Below are 26,871 nucleotides of genomic sequence, written 5' to 3'. Positions count from 1 at the left end.
GAAGATGATCTGTAGAGGCATGGCTAGATCTCATCTGGCTTTATTATTAGTGACATGATGGTTAATCCAAAAAACTGCCCTATTTTTTATACTGTTTCAGGGAACATGTAAGAACATATAGTGCATAGATGTGGACCCCGGATAGCCACATGAATCAGAAAAGGGTGGAGTGTAGGGGTGTGGTGTAGGACCATGCATCTGAAATCACTACCTGAGATAAAATTACCCACTTATTTTCCTGTACTTAGCATCTGAAGTTGTTTGGCATACTTACTAAGTTTCTGTATTTCTAAGCATATGTATAAACATGTTAGTTCCTGGCAGAATGTTTTTGATTGCTTACATAGACTTTCAAAGAGGTCATGGAACCTGACAAACCTCAAAATACTAAAGTGATTTAGAATAAATACCATTTTTTGGAAACTTGCAGCAGGGGAATGTTTCCACTCAGTATCTTAAGACAGTAGCACAATGCATGCTGCCCACAGGCAGCATGGACCAAATGGTGTATTAACTGTGTGTCATCTTGGCAGATTCATGAGAAGTTTATTAATAAACTAATTCACTAGATTCTTATTAATGTAAACAAGTAAGAAACAAGAAGAAAGTACTGAAATTTGTTTTGGATTGGAAAAATTGGTTAGTTTGCCTAACTAAAGCGAAGAAAATTAATCCAATGATTCAGTTACAAGAATGAAGGTGAAATTGCTTCTTTCTCCTTTGCTTATCTCTCTTCTAATCTGAAAGTCAAAAAAGAAAAGGGAAAAAAGTGGGGGGGTCATGTTTTTAGACTGCCAGTTTAGAATACAATAGGCATTAAATGTCTTCTGCTTTCTATCTGGTTATTTCCATGTGTGTTTGGTAATACATTTTATCAAGAACAAAACTTTTCAGAGTACACTGCAGATTACTTCTGGTGTTGGTTTGCCTTTTGCAATTTTCAAGGTTTTTTTCATCACCTGCTAATTAAAGTGAAAATATTAATTATAATTGTAATTTACATAATGCAAATTGAGTAGCATATAGTTTGTTTCTCTTCTCTCTTTTAGCTGGGAATAACATTGGTATAACTATGCAGAAAAGGTTTTCAAAAGAAGAAACTAATTTTCTGCAGTCATTTAGCTTGATATATTGTTGGGAGCTTCAGAAATACCACGTTAAAGAAGTCTTTCGAAATACCCATCCTTTAGGAAAAGCAGTTAAAATTGGAAAACTTTCAATAACTTATAAGAATAGTGTTAAGTTCCAAAAGCTTGCTTCATTTGCCCTGCTGCATTCTTACTGAACTTGACAGTGTATGGGAGAGAACAGAATTTTCTCTGACACTGTGATGTAAAACAGTTTTGGGGTAAAAAAATAGAATAAATGCACTGGGTTTTTCCATCAGTTCTTTTTCCATGATTAGTATCAGCTCTTCCACCTTAAATGTTCTCCTAACCACAAGAAGTTCCAGGAGGCTGAGAAAGAGTTATTCTGGTTGGTGTAGCATCTGATAGCAATATGAAGTTCATGGTGCAGCTTACTAGACACATCTACAGAGACTTGCTGCCTGTTTTCAACGAAATTGAAGTGCAATCTGTTATATATACACACATACATGTGTAGCAACCTGTTATATGTAACCTGCTATGACAACCCTGTAGGCTTTATGCTGAGAGGTTAAAACCTTGGATTCTCAAAGAGCAGTGACAAGGACTGAAACAAAATTGCATTATTAAGTTAGAAGAGTCACCCTCAGGTCATGCATTATATTCTTTATGGTGCATTGATGGTTACTAACTTCTTTCCTTGCTTCTAGCGTCCATTGTGCATGTCAAAGAACATTGAATGACTGTGTCTCACAAACTGAATACCCTTATATTTTACAGCAGGAACTTAATCACACATTCCTTTAGCTGAAAGTAAACCTTCTGGATTATGCTACCAGTTCTTTGGTATCCAGAGGCAGAATTAAGTCAGTCCTTTCACATTTGCAAATTCTCATATGGTAAAAATACTTTCTGTAAGGATTGCATTAATTATGCTTTTACAAATTTGTTTTCACATACTGGGCTATGATGCCTTTCTCTTGCAGCTGAAATGAGGGACCCTGTCAATTTTAATTTTCCATTTGAACAGAAGATAGGTCACTTGCATTGGATTATAAATGTTAAATCATCAAAACTAGTTTGAAACATTTTTAAAGCAGTAACCAAGACAGATCCTTTAAAACAAGTATTTTTAAATTCTTCACATCAAGTTCTGTCTTGTTGAAATTTAATTATCATCTCAAATCATGACTGGGATGCCTTACCAAAGTAGTCAGGGGCTATGGTTTTGTTCTTGATGACTTACAGTAATTATGCATAACGTGTTTGTATGTTATATAAAGGTTCATGTGGCTCTTGCTCAGTTTAGAGTTTAGAAGGGGGGGTGCAGAAGTTAAGGGATGGGAAATAATACTAGACAAACTTGCATTGCAGCATTCTTCTGGCTAAGTGTTGATTATAGCATTTCTGTTAATGACCAATATTAAAATGTCAGAAGGAAAAAGGGTGCTCTCAGAAAATGTAAGAAACTAATAAATGTGTATTAAAAAAACCAAACAACCAAATACAAAGCAAAATAAACAAAAAAAAAAAACTCCCCAAAAAACAGCAAACTGAAAGAGTTTTTTCTCTGTATATCCCTACTAGCCAGATTTTGCCTGGAAATGTTACTGTGTGTTTTGGGAAGTGTTGAAACAATGCTATAAAACTACATTGGTAAAAATTACAACTATATAAAGTAGCTCATGAAGGGTTTATAAAATAGTATGTAAAATTTCTAATAGTTTTTTTTTCTTGGTAGTCTGCATATATTTTTATATTTCTCATATACTACTTAGATATGCTTATGATAACCATTTAAAATGTTTTAAACAGCTGCCAGTGTATCCTTTCTATAACATTTGAAGGAAAATGAACTTGAAGTATTTTTAATACAGAAATACCTTGGTTTTATGTTCTTTACTCATAGTTTTGGTATTGTTAACAAAGTTAGTTTGCAGACGCTTGCGAAGGTTGATGGGATGATTTAATTCGGTAATGTGATTCAGGGATGTATGCTCCTGTAAGAATTAGGGCTTTTGTTAAATGTAGTTTGACGTATTGTACAAAGCATATTGTCTACAAGAGGCAGAATGCCGCTTAGCGTTAGATTTCAAAGTAGTTCTGTGGAAACATACAGGTATTTTCCCCTCCTATAGCTATGGACCTGATATACAAGAAACTAATGACTTCCTTAGCATAGAAGAATGGATTGGTTTTTGGGCCAGGGAATTGCACCTGCCTTCTCAAATGCCTTCTTAGTGCCGCCTTCAAACCTTGTTTCTCATTTAATCTTTTTTAATGGGTATCAATGCTTATTTCTGTACTTACATGTGATAATGAGGTCTTAATAGTGAAACATTTCCCACTTCTGTTTTTAATAGATCTCTTTTGCTTGCGGAGCTTGAGAAGGAAGAGAAAGAGAAGGACTGGTATTACGCCCAGCTTCAGAACTTGACTAAAAGGATTGATAGTCTCCCCCTTACTGAAAATGTAAGTACTTTCAGTTTGCTTGGTTATGTATCTGGTGCTATGATCTCTGTTTGGATGCTGTGTATATTTAATGAATTAGGTAATGCACTCTGTTATCGTTTTAATCTACAAAAAATTTTATATATTCACTATGTAAAGCTAATACAGCCTAAACAATGCATTTTTTCATGCATAATTGTACACATTACAATTCACACCTATCAGTATAAATGTCAGTGATAGAGGAGAAGACCGAAAAATCCTTTTGAAAAATAATTACTTGTCAGTACACTTTTCCAACTCTGTCCCCCAAACGTCTTTTCTCTGTCCAGTCTGTTACTTAGTGGATTATTTTAGTTTTGAGAGCAATATTAACCTAAGAGGCAATCTACACAGGAGCTTTTAATAACAGCGACTGAAGTGGAGTTTTAGCCTATGCAGGCATTGTTGCTCCAGGCTTTTACTTTGGTGTCTCCAAACTATTTGTAGTCAAGTCACCATTATCAAGGATAATGAAGATGCCCAATTATTAGCCAGATGTTCCTGGCTTGTGATGAATGATACTGTCCCAGTGTTTATCTTCTATATTTATTACTTGACAAAACTTGCAATTATATATTCTTATTGTAATAATGCACCCTTATTTTAATCACCTGTTATTACATTTTGTTTGTTTATGAAGTTTGCTGTGAAAAAGTAACTGTTATGCTTTTGTTCAGTGAAGTACATAGTTTATGTAAATGCTGTTTGCTAAAATGCCTTCTCTGTACTTCAATTTCAGTTCTCCTTGCAAACAGATATGACCAGAAGGCAGTTGGAGTATGAGGCAAGGCAAATCAGAGCTGCAATGGAAGAACAGCTAGGTACTTGTCAGGACATGGAGAAGCGAGCACAGGTATAGTTTGCCTTTCATTCCTAGAAGGAATAGAAAGTTTTCCTGCATTTTTCTTAAGTTATTGGTAGTTGTATTTTTAAACTGTGTGTAAACACAGTGATAGCCTTAGAGCATTTAGTTAGCTGTTCAAATACAAAAAGAGGAATCAGAATATAAGAAGTAGGTACTCAGCAAAAAACAGCCACTTCTGCCTGTTTAAAAGAAGACCTTGTGTAGACAATTTCTCCAAAATAATGTATTTTTAATTACTATTTGCTTGTAGTTTTTTCCTATTTCAGCTTCAAATAAACGTGTAGCTGCAATTGCTTTATTTTGCATCATTCATGATGGGTTTTATCATGTTTCAAGTTTAAAATAAAATCCAGCTATTGTTGTTAGGTTTTCTTAACCAGAAACTATGTAGCAAGGAATCATTTTTGAAAACAAAGTGTTCCAGTAAAATGTCACTCACATACAAGTCTGGGAGTTGTTTGCTCTCAGCTAGAGTTATTTTGCGTTCACAATGAGGTGCAATTCTATATGCAAATCATGTTACATACATTTGGAAATACAGCATAGAATGTAATTGTATGGAACCTGTAAGTGGAATAATCAGTTGTTTGCTGGTTATAAAAACTATACCCCCACTGCGGTAGAGTGACAATTTGAATTGTTTATTACCAGTTGTTTCCAGGAATGATAAATAACCAGCTTGGTAAAATAATCCATTTTGTTTGGGGTTTTGTATGGCAAATATTATGAAAATAAGTCCTTTCAATAAAAGCAGTCTCCTTAGGCTCTATGTTTCTCTCTAGATTTACCCAACACAAAATATTGCTCCTAAGAAACACTGCAAATTAATTTTGTTTGTAATTAGAAAAACTCTTTGAAATGTTAAAGTCAGCAATTTAGTAGGACTTTTCAGAAAATTCCTATGGTTAGAGCAAAAAAAAATACCCTTAATTGTCAGTTATGTACCTAAAGGCTGTGTAGGAATTTGTCTCTATAGATGTACTCAGACAGACCTAAGTTTAGTCTGTCTGGATAATAAACTGGCTCTGACCTGGAAGCTGTATGGCTGTATTACTGAAGTTTAGCAGGACTGGTGATGACCTGCAAAAATTCAGCTGTGCAGCTTGTATCATCCAGTCCTGAGTGAAAGTAGAGCAGACTCAGGATTCACTGTGGATGCCTAGATAGCCCTGTTGTAGAGGAAAGTGTTAGGACATTGGCATGAGAAATTCCAGGAAAGTTCTCTTGTTGTTAACAAGCTTAAGCTAGAGTGAGGTGAAATAAGCTAAGTAGAATCGGCTCGGCTGCTGTCAAAATTCTAAATGCAGTGAGGCAGAGAATAGATTATGTTTTGCAGAGAAAGGATTTGACTATAGTTATATCACTGTGAAAGCAATTAAGTTGTCCCTCAAGTAGCTGTTTTTAATTATGTTAGGGAAAAATTGCCATCAAGAAGATATTGAAATACTTTAGGGTTCTATCCTTTCATTGTCCACTAGATATGCAAAACCTTTCCTTTTTTAGTGTAGCATTGTAGATGTTAATCAGGTAGAAGAATTGGGATTTTTTTTTCACCTGTGTGTCCATTTGATTAACACATAAAAACCCCTGTTTAATCAATTTGGTGTTTATATCAGCTAGTGATACAATTGGGCTAATTATTTTCTCTCCACTTTTAAAGTCAAATACTGTTAATTCAGTGGTTTGTACAATTATATTATCAAACTCATATAGGGATATTTAACTTTATACACCTACTGTTTCACAGAATCGTAATGCACCCTGTGCTTTGCAGTACAGCTTGGATGGAGGATATGTATCCCCTAATGTTTGGGGGTTTTAACATTCTCTTTACTAACCACAGAATGGTTACAGTGGGAAACAAGTAGCAATATGGCTGCAAAAGACCCTGATTCAGAGATGTCTGTAAAATCCCAGACAAACTAAAGAAGCAGTATGTAATTTTCTTCATATGTAGCCTGTTAAATTACTTGAAATTTGTAGAAGCCAAAAGTGTTCAGAGGCTGTGCATAAGCAAAACTCCAAAATCATTATAGTAACTCAATGTAATAAAAGTCATTTGGGATTTCATACCTTTCTGACACTATGTAAATATAAATTTATCTCATATCTCTGTAAGGCAAGTAGAACTCTTAACAAATTATTTGCTAAAGATCTGCACAAAATGCCAGTTTCAGAAACAGGAAGATGGTGGAAGTTAACTGCCACATTTTTTTATATTTCAGTGTGTATTGTGTGATGACCTGTTATGTCCAAATGAGTACCAGTTTTATTGGAAACCCAGCTACTCACTGCGTTTTGAATGCTTGCAGTCATGCCTGTATTTTATTATGAAGGACTCTTGAATTATCACTTGAATGAAGTAATTTAGTTTCACAGTCAGCAGTATTTGCAAAGAGCTCTTCATAATGTCATTCTATATAGTAAGTAAAAGGAGTTTTTGAACAAAATCAAACACAAAAATATATTCATTTCAGGCAAGGGTGGCAAGAATTCAGCAAATAGAGAAGGACATTCTCCGTATACGACAACTTCTACAATCACAAGCAGCTGAAGCAGAGGTTAGTGAGCAATTATTTCCCTTTGATTATGGTATGTGTCTTTTTCTAAAAATAAAAAAACACAAGCAATTAAAATTTTTAATAAAGTTTAGGCAGGATTATTTCCATCAGCTAGTGATATCACAGTTAATCAATTAGTCCATATATGTAGGCTGTTAATTTGCCCTCTTACCAGTGAACTGAGGGTAAAATCTTAGAATCATAGAATAGTTAGGGTTGGAAAAGACCTCAAGATCATCTAGTTCCGACCCCACTGCCATGGGCAGGGACACCTCACACTAAACCATGTCACCCAAGGCTTCATCCAACCTGGCCTTGAACACTGCCAGGGATGATGGAACATTCACAACCTCCCTGGCCAACCCATTCCAGTACCACACCACCCTAACAGTAAAGAATTTCTTCCTTATATCCAGTCTAAACCTCTGCTGTTTAAGTTTCAACACGTTACCCCTTGTCCTGTCACTACAGTCCCTAATGAATAGTCCCTCCCCAGCATCCCTGTAGGCCCCCTTCAAATACTGGAAGGCTGCTATGAGGTCTCCACGCAGCCTTCTCTTCTCCAGGCTGAACAGCCCCAACTTTCTCAGCCTGTCTTCATACAGGAGGTGCTCCAGTCCCCTGATCATCCTCGTGGCCCTCCTCTGGACTTGTTCTAATAGTTCCATGTCCTTTCTATGTTGAGGGCACCAGAACTGCACACAATACTCCAAGTGAGATCTCACAAGAGCAGAGTAGAGGGGCAGGATCACCTCCTTCGACCTGCTGATCACGCTCCTTTTGATGCAGCCCAGGATACGGTTGGCTTTCTGGGCTGTAAGCGCATGTTCATTTTCTCATCGACCAGTACCCCCAAGTCCTTCTCTGCAGGGCTGCACTGAATTTCCTTTTTGCCCAACCTGTAGCTGTGCCTGGGATTGCTCCGACCCAGGTGTAGGACCTTGCACTTGTCATGGTTAAACTTCATGAGGTTGGCATCAGCCCACCTCACAAGCATGTCAAGGTCCCTCTGGATGGCATTCCTTCTTTCCAGCCTATCAACCGAACCACACAGCTTGGTGTCATTGGCAAACTTGCTGAGGGCACGCTCAATCCCACTGCCAATGCCATCGACAAAGATATTAAACAAGACCGGTCCCAACACCGATCCCTGAGGGACACCACTTGTTAATGGTCTCCAGATGGACATTGAACCGTTGACCACAACTCTTTGCATGTGGCCATCCAGCCAGTTCTTTATCCACTGAGTGGTCCACATGTCAAATTGATGACACTCCAATTTAGAGACAAGGATGTCATGTGGGACAGTGTCAGACGCTTTGCACAAGTCCAGGTAGATGACATCAGCTGCTCCACCCCTGTCCATCATTTCTGTAGCCCCATCATAGAAGGCCACCAGATTAGTCAGGCAGGATTTCCCCCTAGTGAAGCCATGCTGGCTGTCACCAAGCACCTTGTTTTTCATGTGCCCTAGCATGCCTTCCAGGAGAATGTGCTCCAAGATTTTGCCAGGCACAGAGGTGAGACTGACTGCTTGGCTCAGGCTTCATGCCTCTATTGAACTTTAATAGTGATGTACCAAGTTGAAAGTTTAAGTAATAAATTTCAGTAAAATTGCCAAATTGGAGTGTAATAGAAAGGTTGAGTCTTTTAGCAAATAATTATAATATGCAGATTTACATGCCTTTCTCAGTATGAATCTCTGATAAGCATCTTCATGGTTTGCATATCTTTTGAGAGAGAAGCTTTAAAAAAGGGTGAATACAGACAGTTTCTGTTAGACTTCATTATGGAAGCCTGGCATATTTTTAACGTTTAATTATTGGGTTCTATATTAAGAAACACAGGATAATGTTTCTTGTAAATTGCAAGGTTCATAGTACTAATTGCCATTAGCAAAAACTGCTCTCATAGTGGAAATTCACTGACAAGGTCAACTTCATTTCTCGTGCTGGTAAATTAAATTGTATGCTGGACTTGAATATCTTGTGGTTTCTCTTCACCCAGAATAACTGTTGTGAAAGCTCAGAGCAGCACTTTGATTACTCATGGTTGTGTACTTTTCCATTTTGAAAAACAATGATTTCATAAAGGACTTTGGGGAAAAATTGTGTTTATAAGTGAAGCAGACAATAGTGCATATAATTAAAGTTGCCTGGTCTTTTAACATACTAGTTAATCCTGGTATTGAGACATATTGATAAGATCCCACTGAGCCTTCTGTCCCACCTCTCACAGCCTCTCCGCATATAAGAGATGCTCCACTCCTTATTGTGGCCCTGCATGGGACTTGCTCCAGTAAGTCTGTGTCTTTACTGTGTTGGGGATGCTCGAATAGCACACAGTACTCCAGATGTAGCCTCACTAGCTGAGTAGAAAGGAAGAATCAACTACCTCAATCTGCTAGCAACAGAATTCTTAATGCAGCCCAGCATACTGTTGGACTTTTTGCTACAAGGGTCCATTGCTAGCATGTTCACTTTGTCCACCAGGACCTCCAGGTCCCGTTCTGCCAAGCTGCTTTCCAGTTGGGCAGTGCCCAGCGTGTTCTTGTGTGTGGAGTTTTCCTCTCCAGGTGCAGGACTTTGCACTTTCCCTTGTTGAACTGTCTGAGGTTCCTGTCAGCCCATTTCTGCAGCTTGTCTAGGTCCCTCTGACAAGTGGACGAACTATCTGGTGTATCAGCTTCTCCTACCAGTTCTCTGTAATTCGCAAACTCGGTGAGGGTGCACTGAGGGTGCATTAATGATGAACAATAGTGTTCCTAGTACTGACTCCTGGAGTACACGCTAGTGACGTGCCTTCAGCTGTACTTCAGGCAACTAATCACAACCTGCTGGTGCCCAACTGTTCTGCAGTTCTCAGTCCCCATCACTGTCCGGCCATATGTTGTCAGCCTGTCTATGATGATGTTATGGGAGTCTGAAGGCTTGCTAAAGTTGATGTGAATAACATCAGCTGCTCTTCCCTCACCCATGAAAAGTGTTAACCCATCATTGTTTTCAGTTTCTTCATGTTACTACTTTGTCTGATACTACTGTCTTCTTTGACTTACCTTACTCCTTTAGTTAAACTGTATACATTTCATTTTTTAAGTTTATCCCTAAATGATCACTTTAGACCTACATACTTGGTTACTGGTTTCTGAATTTCTGTTCATCGTTAAGTATTTTCTGCATTTAATACTCTGATGTCTTTATATGAGCAAAATAAAATTGTAGACTAGTTAGGGTTGGAAAGGACCATAAGATCACCAGGTTTTAACCCCCCTGCTGTAGGCAGGGACACCTCCCACTAAATGATGTCACCCAAGGCTCTGTCCATCCTGGCCCTGAACACTGCCAGGGATGGAGCATTCACAACTTCCTTGGACAACCTGTGCCAGTGCCTCATGACCCTCACAGTCAAGAACTCCTTCCTTATATCCAATCTAAACTTCTCCTGTTTAAGTATCAACCCATTACCCCTTATCCTATCACTACAGTCCCTAATGAAGAGTCCCTCCCCAGCATCCCTGTAGGCCCCTTTCAGATACTGGAAGGCTGCTATGAGGTCACCATTAACTTTTCGTCTCCAGGCTGAACAGCCCCAACTTTCTCAGCCTGTCTTCATACAGGAGGTGCTCCAGCCCCCTGATCATCCTCATGGCCCTCCTCTGGACTTGTTCCAACAGTTCCATGTCCTTTTTATGTTGAGGACACCAGAACTGCACACAGTACTCCAAGTTGAGGTCTCATGAGAGCAGAGTAGAGGGGCAGGATCACCTCCTTTGACCTGCTGGTCATGCTCCTTTTGATGCAGCCCAGGATACGGTTGGCTTTCTGAGCTGCAAGCGCGCACTGAAGGTGGCTCATGTTCATTTTCTCATCAGCCAACACCCACAAGTCCTTCTCTGCAGAGGTGCTCTGAATCTCAAACAGATTTAGTATGCCAGTGATAATGTAGTGAGTTTAATCACCAAGCAGATAAGAAGTTTCAGTGTATGTACATGGAAGCACAGAGAAGCTTAATTTAATATACCAAGTGTAGTTAAACACATTAATTGAGAGGGATTCAAGAGTGTTGTCTGTTAAGGTAGTAGATTCTTGAGTTCGAAAAATAAGGTTTGGGAGCAAAACTAATACTTTGAAAGTAATCATGCTTTCATAGAATCATAGAATAGTTAGGGTTGGAAAGGACCTTACGATCATCTAGTTCCAAGCTCCCTGCCATGGGCAGGGACACCTCACACTAAGCCATGTCACCCAAGGCTCTGTCCAACCTGGCCTTGAAGACCACCAGGGATGGAGCATTCACAACTTCCATGGGCAACCCATTCCGGTGCCTCACCACCATTACAGTAAAGAACTTCCTCCTTATATCCAATCTAAACTTCCCCTCTTTAAGTTTTAACCCATTACCCCTTGTCCTATCATTACAGTCCCTAATGAAGAGTCCCTCACCAGCATCCCTATAGCCCCCCCTTCAGATACTGGAAGGCTGCTATGAGGTCTCCACAAAGCCTTCTCTTCTCCAGGCTGAACAGCCCCAACTTTCTCAGCCTATCTTCATACGGGATGTGCTCCAGTCCCCTGATAATCCTCATGGCCCTCCTCTGGACTTGTTCCAACAGTTCCATGTCCTTTTTATGGTGAGGACACCAGAACTGTACACAGTACTCCCAAGTGAAGTCTCATGAAAGCAGAGTAGAGGGGCAGGATCACCTCCTTCAACCTGCTGGTCACATTCCTTTTGATGCAGAACAGGACACGGTTGGCTTTCTGGGCTGTGAGCACACACTGAAGGTGGCTCATGTTCATTTTCTCATCGACCAACACCCCCAAGTCCTTCTCCGCAGGGTTGCTCTGAATCTCTTTGCCCAACCTGTAGCTGTGCCTGGGATTGCTCCAACACAGGTATAGATCTTTGCATTTGGCATGGTTAAACTTCGTAAGGTTGGCATCAGCACACCGTACAAGTGTGTCAGGGTCCCTCTGTATGACATTCCTTCCCTCCAGCGTATCAACTGCATCACACAGCTTGGTGTCATCAGCAAATTTGCTGAGAGTGCACTCAATCCCACTGTCTCCCTTCAACTCTAGATTTGCAGTTCTGTAGACAGGGTTATTCATGTCTGAAAATTTGAAACATTTTAACATTTTAAACACACTCATTTATATACTTCACACATTTTCTAATTGCTCAGTTATTCTCTTTGCTTTATTATGAAACTGTATTTAGAAGCCTGATTTTTGTGTTGATCTCATGATCCCTCTCAGTGGCAGAGATGCCAGTTTAATGTTCATGTAGATGTATAGAAAATTGTGTCTCCTGAAATATCTGAAACATGCCTGTACCAGCTTGCCAGATGAGTTGAATTTATTTTGATTAATATTAAATGGAACAATATTGAGCTGTATAATTTTTCTCTCCATCAAAATGGTTATTCTGTACTGTTTGTCTTTAAAATGCAGAAGGATTCTTACACTGCAGATAGCTTTCTTTTAATGTAGAAATTTCTTATCTTTGAATGCAAAGCTTAATTGAACTGTACTAGCTGTTGTCTCCAGTAAATGCACAGCTCATGTGACAGTGCAGAGAAGACAGTTGTTTGTTCCAGTTCCATTACATTCCTGATAGCAATGTGAGCACAGCTGGTGGAAGATGGTGTTTCTGTGTGTCATAGCAAATCCTTTGTCTTGCAGGTTATAATCCTCAGAGGACATGCTTCACTTTCATCTTGCGGTTTTTTGCAGACAGTCAGTCTTTTTGAGGCTTAGGGTTGTGAAATACAAAGTACTGTTCCTTGGCTTTGTGAGGATGCAGCACCAATATATATCACAGTCTGTAAAGGTTTGAATGGTAAAGAATGCATCGTTCCTGTAACTAATTTCATAAACCCATATGTTAACAGAGAGCACCCCAAACCAAGCATGATGCAGGTTCCCATGAAAGAGAGAGGCAGAATGAAGGTCAAGGAGCAGCAGAAATCAGCGTGGCAACTAGCAGTACTGTTCAGGTAAATTGATTGTTTTGTTTGTTGGTTGTATAATTAAATACTCAAAATGTACAATCCTTCTGTATTGGTATATGCCTCACAGAATTTGTGTGCCGGCTCATTTTAAAAACATCTGTGTTTTTCTTCCATCTGTGCATGAGAAATCTCTTACACTTGTTGGAAAGAGATGTTTTAATTAGATGAAGTATAAATATTCTATATTGCAGAAAGCATTTCTGTTTCGTTTAAATAGTTAATGAGCCTAATGCTGTGAAGGAGGTAACAAGAGTTACTATAGAAAATGTATTTCATTGTAGGTGAACTGTAACAGTAGAAGTATGATTTAGTTATGGAATATTGTTCCAATTTTCACTTTAGAAATTATCACTGAAATCTCAGTAATTAAAAAAATTAAAAAAAATAAATGGAGAATCAAATGGCAGGTTTATCATTAGTGTTTTTTAATACTGTTTTACATTAAGCTTTGAAACAGTAGTATCAATCAGGTAATTTGGAAGTGGGCTGAAGGGTTAGTTAAATGCATCTAAATATATTGTTCCTTTTATTAGTGAAATATATTAGTGGAATATTTTGAGGGGTACATTGAATTCTTTACTTGTGTTTTAAAAGAAATATTTATCAAAATTTATGACTTCTCCCTTTGGATAAATATACTTTAATTTGTTTACCACGTGCTAATGATCACTCCCTTCATGATTTCCAACTGTAGCTGACCATTCCCATTAATAATTTCTGTTCTTAAAACTTCACACTACAAACTTAATAGTTGAATTCATAGGCAAAGTATTTTTGCTGCTCCAGGGAAGTAGAATTATTTAAAATACTTGTGAAAGTGTGTTGTACAAGAAGACAGAATTGTGGTTTAGCTAACATATTTCACTTGATCAAACATTAAGTACAGCCCATAATTTTGCGTCTAAAATATGTTTTATCACAGTTTGGAGTTTAGTTCTGTCAGCCATATCTGAGCAATTGCTTGAGGCTCTGACTCCAGTCCTTATGACAGCTTTGTTTTTTGGGAAGACAATTCAGCGCGCTTTGGGGCAGAAAGCATAAAGTATTGAAATAATTGATGCACTGTGGCTGTGTCATCTATCTTCAGTGAATGGATCAGGGCTTTTTCTGGACAATATTTTACAGGGAAGGAAAGCAAAAGAGATTGTGATGTCTTGGCAGACTTACACAAGTGGAAGATTTATTCATACTTCATTTGAGGTCTTGTGTTGAAGATTTCTTAAGTTTTGACCTTCACCTCATTAAAGTGTATAAAACATGCATACTTGTTCCTTCTAGTGGTAGGTAGGGCCAGGGCCCTAAATCTCTGTTAAGACACACATCTAGGGATTATTTACTTTTAGTACATGTTCAGACAGAGGAGATTTGATGGATTAGGCATAACATTTATTTATTATATGGTTTGAACAATCGCTGTTTGCAAATTGTCTGATCATATTGGTCTCTGACTGAGTCCTTTCCGCGGCAGCTGTTCAATGCAAATAAAGTTTTAACCAAGACATTTGGTTTTAATGGGTTTTGTGGTCATATAATCGACGTTAATTGGGACACTGCTTATTGAATCCAGGATTTTTCAGGATTCAGTTATGTCCTTTTCTGCATCATCTTTCAGCTTGCTTCTCTTTTCCATTACCCTTGCTATACTGCCTCTAAAGTAAATCTTTTTCATACCTTTGTTTTGCAAGTTTTGTAAAGGAATTTAGTGATACTGTCTATTTTGGTAAGGAAGTGTGCCACAAAGTAGGGAAAGTAACCTTACTGAGTTAAGTAGCAAGCATAAATAAACAATGAGTTAAAGACAGTAAAGTATAAAAGGAGAAAACAAGATGAAGACAGATGGGGGAGATTTTGAAGGAGAAGGTTCTGCAAAAGAAAGGTCTATGTAACATCTCCTTGTTATTTTCCATCTTCTCAGATGGGTGGCTACACACCTTACATTAGTTCTTTCTTGTCAGTCTTTAGGAGCCAATAGGGAATGTAGTTACACTTCATTTGGGTATCCTGGCATCCTCAAGTGGCAAGGCCAAGTGATAGCTCTGAAAGAAACAGTTACCTGAATCAAAGTTAATACAGTTTACACAGATTATTTAACTGAATAATTGGGAAAATCCAGTGCAGTTTTTGGTCTGAGCTTTAAGATTGTAAACTTTTCTTATATTTAAGAGAGAAAATAAGGAAATCTATATTAGAATAAATCATGTGAATTTCAGTCATTCTAGTTACACTCTTAGCGTAACATTTATTCTGGAGTGTGCATAAAATGTTCTGGATTCAAATTGGAGAGTGAAATGAGTGTAATAGTGTGTGTTTAAATATTCCAGTATAACTGGAAGTTTTTCCTATCTAGGCAAACACTACATGAAGTTATTCCTACCTTTCACTTACAGTCACTTTCAACTTAAGATGTTGAGCTGTATGAACATCAAATACTGTAGAGGAATATTCGTCTTCTTTCTTTTGGTGCACCTAGGAAAACACAGGCATTATTACTGGATGTCTTTCATATGTTTTTTTTCAGTGTGCTTCATATTTTTATTGGGAAAATATATACTCAGGATCCAGATAGCTTGAAAACATTGTTGTGCAAATTAAGCTGATATTCTAATGAGTTTTTAGCTTTTGTAGAGGATTAAGCAAAGACTGATGACTTCCTCAGTAAAACAATGATACTGAAAGTGTTCTAGTCAAATGTATCACCCTTGGGTGATGTGGTTTAGTGTGAGGTGTCCCTGCCCATGGCAGGGGGGTTGGAATTAGATGATCTTAAGGTCCTTTCCAACCCAAACTATTCTGTGATTCTATGATTTTTAAGTTCCCCAAAGTGAACAGAAAAGTAGAGATGTAAGGAAGAAAACCTCACAGATAGGAAACAGAGAAAAAGAAAGCAACCACCTGAGGGGGGTGGGGGGGTTAGGGCAAAGAGAGTGAATGGATAAAAGATTATTAAAAAAAAAAAGAAAAATATAAATATGCAAAATTGATTAAAAGGTGACAAAGATGCTAATAACTGGATCTTGTTACTCCAGGTAGAAGCATGCTATTTATAGTATTTTCTAGGAAAAATATAGGAAATAGGGTCATCATTATTTTATATTTTTTATTTTAAACTGAAAGAGATTCATCTACTCTTAATTTGCTTTTGATATTTACAAATTTAAATAGGGTTACTCCTTGTCCAGATGAATCTCTTCTTGTCAGTTTTTGCATACCTGGTTGTGTTTGGAAGTAGTACAGACTTACCCCTACTCACTATGTAATGTGACATAAAAGCTGGGGCTGTTTCTTTCTCACTGTAAAAATTATAATCCAGTGTGTTGTGAAGTCCACTTCTCCTCCTTCTCTGTGAAAATAGTAATTATAAAATAAGTCCTTTGAAAATACAACTCTACTGAGACTTGATTTCAGCGAAAGTGGTTAACAGAATTGTTTAACAGTGACCTCTAATTTGTCTTAGGGCAGAGAGGACTGAATAGAACATAACAGTTCATTACTATCAGTATGATTTCATGATCCATTGCTGAAACTGAATCAGGCATTAGTTGTTTTTTCACTCAGACCTTTTTTTTTTATACTGAATTGTTGTTTAAACTTCTAGGGTTCTGCTGCACGAATGGACCACGAGACCACCAGTGTTATGAGCTCTAGTAATAACTATCCTGTTCCTCGCAGACTGACAAGTCATCTGGGTACCAAGGTAACCGAAGATTACAAACCACAGGTCGCTAATGCTACATTTTTACTAATACAATAATCTCATTGTTTCTACCAGTAGTACTAATATTACCTGAACGATCTACCTGATTTTAAATAGGAATTAAAATTTTAGAATATTTTTATAATTTTTAAGGTACATGCACAGAGTATTTTTTTTACTTATTGGTCATCAGTTAAGAGTTGTTACAGTAAGAAAAAAATGATTGCTGGAAATTACTGGAATATCTAAAGCCTGTGATGCTGATTTGTTATCCATGATGAAGAGTAACCTTTTCAAGAGCAGTTCTTTAAATACTTTTCCAAGAGTCAAATCCACAAAACAGAAATGCAATTACTAAGAAATTAAACTGACAAAAAAAAAAAGAAAGTAAGCCTTTCATGGTGATGTGCTCAAAGTTTTTGTGCAATATGAAAAGAGAGGGGGGGAAAAAAGGGGCAAATCCATAACACAGCATTAAGTTCATGAGCCACTGGAGTTTATACTGTCTCTGGAATCAGCAGCAGTATATCTACTATTGGTGGTGTGCTGAGCGCAGTCTTCTGGACCTGTTAGCTTGACATAATATTAATTACTTCAAGCCTTAAACCAGTGTGATAATAATGTCATTTCAGTCCTGCACTCTATGCATGTGCCAGTGGGCGGTGACATCAGCAGGTCTGTCTGCGAGTTTTATTGGAAATTGTAGAACTCCCAAAAGGTGTAGACAGTGGGAGAGCCCTGAAAGCAGGCAAAGGGTCTGAACATGTAATGATACAGGCAAAGAAATTGGTGGATCTAAGTGTGTTGTGGGATAGGAAAAGCTTAATTTTAATACCTGAGAAGAAGGGAAACTGGTAGAGATTGTAAATAGAGGAATGCATTTACAGATGCATAAAGAAACGTGTCTGTGTGTATAAGGAGACAGATGGCCCTTTTTTAGTTTTTCTTATTTTTTTTCTGCAACTTGGAGGATGGATTTTGGTGGCTTCTTCAGTTCTGTTCTTTGAGAAAAACTTTGCCTTCCAAATCCAAATAACACTGGATTAAAGCTGCCACTTGAAATACTTATCAAGAGGCATGCATGAAGCAGTTTAAGTTCACTCTCCTTTAAGAATTCAAGTGGTTGGTTTTAATACTGTATGTGATTTACCCCAGACCAGAAAGGCAGGATCTCCAAACTGGGATGCTGGGCTGTCATAAAATTAGTTCCAAGACTATTTCAGTGGATTTTTTATGTAATCATATAGGTTCACAGATTCTAGGTTTCAGACTTGCTGCTTAGTCTACCAACTCCTATCCAGTTTTTTATAACTCTGTATTTGTGGTCATCTTCAGGCATATTTGAATTGCCTCTGAAGAAACCAAATAAAATCATTCATAGGTCTGGTAACCAATGCAAGTATCTAGTTACTCGTAGAAAACTTAGTGCAAAGAAGAATGAGTCCAAAGTCTCATTTCTTCCGTAATTCATATATTATAGAGAAGCACACACACTGCTACTTTACAGTTCTCTTTGATAGTTTATGTTGTGCTTTGATTTTGAATATTCCTGTTTATCCTGGCTTTAGGAGTTTGGACTAAAATCATCCTCTACATCCTGTTAATCTACTAAAAGTTTACTGGAAGAACCAAATGCATTTCTTGATCTAAAGCTATTATTGTAGAAAATAGAGTGGGAAAGACAAACAAAATAGTGTGTTGATCACTATATTAAATGACAGCCAAGGGAATTCCTCAAAATTTGCTGGTTTTTAATGACTAGTTTCATTACTCCAAGTTAAATGTGTAATGTTGGGTTTTCATGGCTTGATTTAATTTGACAAATGCTCAGTATTTTACATATATTAAATGAGCATTTGTTTTACTGGCTTTATCCCTGTAAACTTGAAAAAATGTGAATTTAATAATTCAGCTTTGCATTTGCTGTAAATAATCTGTTCCATATGCAAGTCACTCGTCATAACAAATAATGTTTAGTTAATCTGAAATAGTTTTAAAGGAAAACTTTAAAATACATGGCTGTCAGATTTTTTTAAAAAATATATAAACTAAAAATTTATGTAATCATTCTTTTGTCTAGACTAATTATATTTAATACCACATGACAAAGTTTTCCACTGAAGCATCTTTACATAAAAGTGTGATTGTTATAGAGCATTTTTTTGATACAGAATTAATTTAAAATGTATTTTAGATTACTCAAACTGGAGCACTTTCATCAGTGTGTTTATTTATTTAATCTTTCTGAACAGTGACAATTTAGAAGTCTTTGCCATTGCTTTTGTAAAACAATATATTTGCATACAGCTATGACCTACTTCTTCTAGCTATTTTATCGCTAAGTGAAAAATATTAAGAATATGGATGCCAAAGTAGTAGTAGTACTTAAATATTTTTAAATAACATAAATTTTTGCACCATTAAAGAAGGGATTTTTTTTCTCTTTTGTACCATTCAGTTTTTCATTTTACGTGAAATGTAACTATTTTTAAAATCATTTGACCTGCAGGTGGAAATGGTGTATTCTTTGTTATCAATGCTTGGTACTCATGATAAAGATGACATGTCAAGAACATTGCTAGCAATGTCTAGCTCACAGGACAGCTGCATAGCCATGCGTCAGTCTGGATGTCTTCCTCTCCTCATCCAGCTTTTACATGGCAACGATAAAGACTCTGTCTTGTTAGGAAACTCTCGTGGTAGTAAAGAGGCCCGTGCCAGAGCCAGCGCAGCACTGCATAACATCATTCACTCCCAACCTGATGATAAGCGAGGCAGACGGGAAATTCGCGTGCTCCATCTTTTGGAGCAGATCCGTGCTTACTGTGAAACGTGTTGGGAATGGCAGGAAGCACATGAACAAGGAATGGACCAAGACAAAAACCCAAGTAGGTTCTGGAAGCTATATAAAAATGTTTCAAGGATATATTGAAAACAGTGAATTTACAGAAAGTGCAACTTTAATCTAAATTCTTGTTGAATGTATGTGAGTTTTCTTATATATGTGCGTGTATAGATATGTTTTTAAGCTGAGGTAGTGGTAGGAAATAGTATCAACTACAGATACACTACCCTATTTATAAACTTTTTATTTAAATCATAAAGCTTGGTGTGCTTTCCAGATAATAATTCAAGTAGTTTATACATGTAATCTGTAAGTTAATATTGAATATGTACTTACTCTGTTCTACACTTGAATCTACATAAATAATCCCAAACAGCTTTTCATGAAGATGTATTCAGTAGGTAGCACATTTCTTTTAGGAGAGGGACAGAGAGTACAAATTAAATCATCTCAGTCTATTAGTATAATACAGAGTGTTACTTACAATGTTACATGTGAGAAATATTTGTGTTAAAATACAAAAGAAATGACAATGTAAGTGAATATGATTTTTTTCAGGGAACACTCAAAAAAGTTTTAACCCTCTGGACTGCTTAGCTGCTTTTCTGAATTGAGGGCAATTTGTAAATAGAGGATGTTAGGCATCATCTATGACAAAATGTACTGCTGAAGTCAGTGGGCTGCACCATGAGTGTGGAGCTTACCACAAGAATCATCTGGCAGGGGTGTGGCTCAGAACAAAGTATACCACTTGTGCATTAGCCAGAATGTAGCTCACAAAAAATAGGAATGTAAAAGCTTCTTGGTTATGAAACAGGGGTTAATTAACCATTCCTGAGGACGCAGGAAGCAGCTTCACATTAGGTGATATTTTATTTAATGCCACCAGAATATTTGAATTTACTGATTGTTTCACTAAGATTATTAACTTTTAGAAGTAGGATATTTTTTTTTTGTACTGGGAGTCATGCTTCATATTTAATACATACACTGAGGATTCTCCCTAATTTCTGTTTCAGCATCAAATGTTTTTCTGGTTCACATTTGTTAGTAACATTCTTAACTAATTGTCTGTTCATGGATTACTGGGAAGATACAAACCCTGAACAAAACTGCAGTTGATTTATTTTAACATTGGCTTCACTTTGGAAAACTTGTGATCTAGACAGAATCACCTAGGAATACTAATTTTTTGCCTGTTTCTGGATCAGTGCCTGCTCCAGTCGATCATCAGATCTGTCCTGCAGTGTGTGTTTTGATGAAACTTTCATTTGATGAAGAACACAGGCATGCAATGAATGAGCTTGGTAAGACCAAATGTATTCCTCTGACTTCCTGTGAGGAGATTGCTGGAAATGGTGTCACTCCTTGTGTATATTAGTGGATATTTTTTTATGCCTAGTTTAAAGAGGTCATCAGTTTATTTGAGTCAGTTGTTGCCCTCAAAGTGATGAGTGTCGTTTAATTAACCAGGCCATTTCCCAGTGGATGAATTTTGGAAGGTAGTAGTATTATGGAAATATTTGCAATTTTACAGGTATTTGACTTAAAATGGAGACTGTTTTCGGGGGGTGGGGGTGGGGGGGTGTTTTGTTGGTGTTTTGTTGGGAGGTTTTTTTTGTCCCGAGTTGGTTCCTGTTTAGCAGCCTGAAGTTTTTAGTCCATGCTTAGTAAATTCTTTACATGCAATCTTCCTTCATTTTCCACTTTTCATTATCAATGAAAATACTCTGTGTATTTTTCTCAGAAAATAGCATTCAGTGATAATGATTAAATCAGTAATTTGCTTAATAGTCTTCTGTGTAACTGGTGCAACTTCATCCATCAAACATGATTTTGGCTAGGTGGAATTAAAAGATGAGTGTGCTTCTTAACTCCTCTTAATTCCACCTGTTCCCATTTTCCCCTGAAATCTCAATATCATGCTGTCATACCTTTCATCTGCTGCTAAGCACAGGATTCAAGATCTGGAGTCAGTATTTAAGTATTTATTTACCTTTCTGAGTCTTCTGGTTTTCAGATTTTTGAGATTTGTTCTGTGAGTACAAATGCATTTTGCTCCTTGGTATGTATATACTGTACTTGTGATATTAAAGTACAGATATTATTTATTTTCTTATTTGTTTGCTTTTATAGGAGGTTTGCAGGCCATTGCTGAACTGCTGCAAGTGGATTGTGAAATGTATGGGCTTACAAGTGATCACTATAGTATTACCTTAAGGAGGTATGCTGGAATGGCGCTGACAAACTTGACATTTGGAGATGTGGCAAACAAGGTAAGAGCATAATTTTAAACACAGTAATTTCAGTTCATAGGTATGTTTGAATTGTAGTTCTCAAGACAGGTGATGGAAATCTTGATGGTAGGATGCTGAATTTGAGCTCAAGACAGAAGTTCAAGATGCCTATGTCATACCATCTTGTTCCTGACAGTGAGCACTGTAAACTGAATGTTACACCATGCAAGTATAGTATGAACTCTCAAATTAAATGAAACTACTTTTAATTTGTCAATGAAAATAAGGGTTTTATCTATTGGATTAATTTTTTGTGAGCGTTGGATTAGTATATCGCATAATGATTATGGACCGGTGATTACACATAGTAACTGATTTTTCTGAGGATGTTGAGCTAAAACTGCTTATTGAGTCAAACTTTGTAAAGCTGTCATTTAACAGTACTGTTACTGCCTCTTGAAATTTTGCAAACCTCTTCAGGCTGGAGCTTGCTTTTAAACATTTAGAGTGTATCTGGTTCATAATGGGCACTACTTCGAATTACTATAAGGGCAGATAGGTTACTAAGATTTCGCAAGGACCTTGCGTTCAAAAGGTTAAAAGTTTCTGTAATTTCTTGCCCCAGAGTTTGCTAAGCTATGGATCTTGAAATAACTTTGTACTGGGAAGACTTCTATCTTTCTGCTCTAGAGGAAGACATTTCAGGAGCCAGTGGAAATAAGAGTCTTTTGATTTTTTGATCCAAGTTTTAGACAAGAGTAAAGCATAAATCCTTCGTGCAAATACATTGTTTCACCAAATACTGGCTTTTTTACAACATACATTCAGTAACCACTATAGGGCAGCAGTTCTTTGGTTTATGGCATAAACTGAACTCCTCAGAGATGTAAATGTACCTGCTGTCAAGCTGAAGAGTAGTACAGTACTAACACAAATTGTGGTTTTGAATAATTTTTAATTGTGCTTTGTCACAATTTCCAGTGTAAGCTGTACAGTTTTTCTGTAGCTGTTGTTTTTATTTTTAAAGAAAGCCTCTAAGGTAGTAAAGTTCTAGGTTAACTCCTACACATGTTGTAAAAAATACAAAATTTAGCACAATTTTACCACTTAAATAACATCCAGAATACAAAACTGAGAGTTACACTTAACTTTTTAGCAGTTGTAAACCAAGTATTTATTGTTGGCAGCATACCTCACTAAGCTTGTCTTGTGCTTCAGATACAACTAGCTTGAAATATCAAAACACTGTGCAGAAGCAAGTCACCTAACCTGTCATTTAATGCTATTTATTTTTTCTTTTAACAGGCTACATTATGTTCCATGAAGGGCTGCATGAGAGCTCTCGTAGCCCAACTGAAATCTGAAAGTGAAGACTTACAGCAGGTAACATCCTTTGAGTTGAAATATTTCTTTAGCTTGGACATTTCCATCACTGTCCTTCCCATGAATTTCATTGTACTGTGTTAAAATACAGTTCTGCTCTCTTTTCCTAATATTTGCCTTCTTTCTACTCATTTGGCCTTAATACCAGCTATTTTCATACTTGAATTCTGTCATTTTAATGGAATTTCTAGTGTGCTGTCCAGAGCTAGCCTTTTCTGTTTTCTTAAATTAGGCTCTCTCTTTGAAACATGCATCATTCGTCCTGTTTGGGGGTTTTATTTGTAATTGTTGTTCTTACGTTATCTTGTATGCCTTTGATGAAAAGATTGTACTTGTACTCATTCCACAAATCTGCAAAGTTCAACTTTCTTGTAAAAATACTTATCTGTGGGTCATACTGTTTTTTTTGGTTTGTTTTTTGGTTTGTTTTTTTTTCTTACCACAGCACATGTAACACGTGGGCTGTAACACTCACTTTTATGACTCTGGTCAGTTAGTGAAAGTCCCAGTTTTAAAGATAATTTTGAGGAGTCTTAGATTGTCTAATTTAGTTTATCAGTGATGGTGCTAATGGACTGGGACTACCCAGAGGGTTCATACGGCATTGTGGCTCTTCCTACAGTTGCAGCTGGTAAATAATGTGGGAATAATAATAGAGGATGTTGTATGTCAAAAGAGAAGCTGCATTTGACTTGCCAAGCCGTACATAACTACTCTTGACACCAGCAAGCTTCCAGATAAGCTTTCTAAGTACGTGCAGTATTTGGTGTGATACTCGAGTGTCTTTTTCAATGTTTCCTGCTGTGTGAAGAAAACAGCTTGAAAATAAAGTCTTTAGGAAGTGCTTAGGGTAGTTTTGGGAGTTGACAGCACAGAAGGTTCTTCATTGGTATGGAACTTGCTTAAAATTGTTAAATGGTAAATTGTAGCCCATTGTAATTAATATGTACTGTAAACAAACTGGAACAGGTTTTGGGAAGAGAAACGCTGGTTTCCACGCAGCTTGAGTGAATCATCAGATAAAAGAACAATTTTAAATAAAAATTACTTTCTCTCTTAAAATTAAAACTTTTTTCACTTGAGGAGGAGCTAGCTAGTTATGATTGAGGAAACAACTAGAGGTTACTGGATAAACTCCAATTTGGTATTAAGGCTGATATTAAATACATTTAGTGTTCTTGAAAAGAAAGTCATGGACATGTGGTCCCTGTGACCTGTGGTTTGTCTCCAGCCACTGGCATGTATGCCTCCATACACACATGCACACAGAGCAGGAAGGCCTTCACTCGGGTTATAAATGATTTAATGATTAATAAGAATATGGTCATACTGTGCTTGTCAGCCAGCCAGCTGTTCAGATGCAACTCTGCCTTTCTCTCCCCTTATCCCTGTGTTTTTCCATGCTTGTACCTCACCTAGATCCATCCCTTCTGGTGCCTTTGGAACCATTAGGTCCTCCCATCCCATAACAAGTCTTCTGCAGTCCCAGAATGCTGTTCTCTTGGATCCCCTAATGTATCCCACACCCCTAGGCCAGGACTTCTGGAGTGACCTGCCTCAGTCCAAAAGGTGCAGGGATCTGCTCCCATTGACTTTTCATGATAGGTGTCTCACTTGGGCCAGTAGGCTGCAGGTTTGCAGGGAGAGCCCTGGAAAGATCCTTGTCAGGGAGCTGCCTCCTCTGAGTCCTTGGTTTGTATTCCACCTATCCTTGGCCCCCCTGCTCCTCTGGGAATGTAGAGATGTGCTTCTGATGGGCTGATGGTTGCTGCAGTGGGCCTGGGAATGGCCGGGGCAGGGTTGTACTGGGCTCCTCTTTCTGTCTCTGGCTCCCTATGATCCCTTGGGGTGTGAGTAGGGGAGCATTCATCACATAACCCAACAAGCTTACACAATTCTGTGACAAGAAGAATATCCACAGGTTAAAGTTTTCTACCAGGTATTTTTCATGCTGCATATAAATGCTTACTGTATACTGTAAGTAGATGGAGTTTAATATGTAATGACTGCCCACTACAGTGACAGTCTGTCTCAGTCTAGCTGCTGCCAGGGACAAGACTATTGTCTGAATTGTTGTTCATCTTCTACAGGTAACTGTTCAGATTGTATAAGACACAGTTCATTTTTAAAGGACTTTAAAAAGTTTTATAAACATCAGTCAAAGTAATCATACCATCTGAGAGACAGGCAAGTGTTATTGTTCCATTTTACAAGCAGAAAAGCTGAGAAAAAGGTGATACTAAATTATCAGAGTAGATCAGAAATCTGAGGTTTTGGACCAGTTATTCAACCCGGGTGGAAAGCAGGGATCCTGATTCAAAATTTTTCTTTTAGGTACCCACACACAAAAGCCAGTGCCTTTGATTTAACTTGATATTGAAATGTTAGAACAGTCTAGCAGACAACACAACAAAAAGCAGATTTTAGCAAATTTTAGTTCAGTAGCTGAACATGGGTAATGTTCATTAATCCGTAATGTACCAAAAATCTATGAGGGAAGTCTGATAACCTGTTTAAAAGTAGCTATACTGACATACATTATTTTTCTTTCATGTTTTGCAGGTCATTGCAAGTGTGTTAAGGAACTTGTCGTGGCGAGCAGATGTAAACAGCAAGAAGACTCTAAGAGAAGTTGGAAGTGTGAAAGCATTGATGGAATGCGCTTTAGAAGTTAAGAAGGTATCCTGTATAAATGATTGAGATAAATTTTTGAGAGATGGCATTTGTTTTACAGAAACTGCAAATATGCTCTATATTTATAAAAGCAGTTGGTCACATATATGGGGTGGTTTAGGTAACTTGCTTCTAAAAAAGAGAGTTGCTTTGACTTAACGTAACAGCAAACCACCATGTAGCAATGACATCTCAAAACTACTAGTAGTTCTTTAATGAGGGTTAACAGCTTTTGCTCTTCAGTTGTGTGAGCTCTGCTGTTCAGATAGACTTTTTTATAATTTTGCAATTTAATAAAACCTCTTTTGAGTTACTGAATAGGTAGCTGCCACTTCTGTAACCTTCTAGATACATCTTGGGTATCAAGACAGGATTATATTCAATTCCAGGGTCTCCTACCAGCTAGTCTTCAATCCATTTTTACCACTATGGCAGTTAACAAGTATTGTGTCACAGATTTCTGAAAACTCTGGAGCAAGAAATACCAATATGTGTACACTGCTGTCTGCACACATAGATTATCAGCCCAAAATGCAGAAATTGGAACACACTTAACACCTTGAAACTAACTTACATACTTCTGAGAGCTTGTGATCAATAGCTGAAAACTTCTCTAATTCTGCCATTTTATTACTTTCCTAGGAATCCACCCTAAAAAGTGTTCTGAGTGCCTTATGGAATTTGTCAGCACACTGTACTGGGAACAAAGCTGATATATGTGCTGTTGATGGTGCTCTTGCATTTTTAGTTAGCACACTGACATACCGGAGCCAAACAAACACTTTAGCTATCATAGAAAGCGGAGGAGGAATATTAAGAAATGTTTCTAGCTTAATTGCTACTAATGAGGACCACAGGTGGGTATGCTGTTTTTTTTTCTGAAAATCTTGGCAGTTACACATGCATATTTAGTAGACAGTTTCTAAGACTGAGTCTTATTATGAATGCATGTATTAAGTATAGTAAATAGGTACAGATAATTTTAAATGCATTTGATAACGCAAGTATTTATTTCATTT

At 37.4% G+C, this 26,871-nt stretch overlaps 1 protein-coding gene across 4 annotated transcripts in view; it reads left to right on the top strand.

The window, feature by feature from the left end:
* Positions 1-26,871, top strand: part of APC (APC regulator of WNT signaling pathway) — a 55,379-nt gene that overhangs the window by 20,787 nt on the left and 7,721 nt on the right. The window contains exons 4-14 of one of the 4 annotated variants that reach the window (XM_031042801.2): positions 3,452-3,560; positions 4,321-4,434; positions 6,924-7,007; positions 12,901-13,005; positions 16,616-16,714; positions 19,527-19,602; positions 20,771-20,866; positions 21,696-21,835; positions 23,102-23,179; positions 25,742-25,858; positions 26,495-26,709. In XM_031042801.2, the coding sequence (XP_030898661.2) occupies positions 3,452-3,560; positions 4,321-4,434; positions 6,924-7,007; positions 12,901-13,005; positions 16,616-16,714; positions 19,527-19,602; positions 20,771-20,866; positions 21,696-21,835; positions 23,102-23,179; positions 25,742-25,858; positions 26,495-26,709 (1,233 nt within the window). Of the gene's footprint in view, positions 1-3,451; positions 3,561-4,320; positions 4,435-6,923; positions 7,008-12,900; positions 13,006-16,615; positions 16,715-19,223; positions 19,603-20,770; positions 20,918-21,695; positions 21,836-23,101; positions 23,180-25,741; positions 25,859-26,494; positions 26,710-26,871 lie in introns of all 4 variants that reach the window. The other 3 variants (XM_034072758.1, XM_005142066.3, XM_031042800.1) reach the window with 3 other exon arrangements.

This window comes from Melopsittacus undulatus, chromosome Z (genome assembly GCF_012275295.1).
Source record: "Melopsittacus undulatus isolate bMelUnd1 chromosome Z, bMelUnd1.mat.Z, whole genome shotgun sequence".
Lineage (NCBI taxonomy): Eukaryota > Metazoa > Chordata > Aves > Psittaciformes > Psittaculidae > Melopsittacus > Melopsittacus undulatus.
This window is presented reverse-complemented; position numbering and strand designations above follow the sequence as displayed.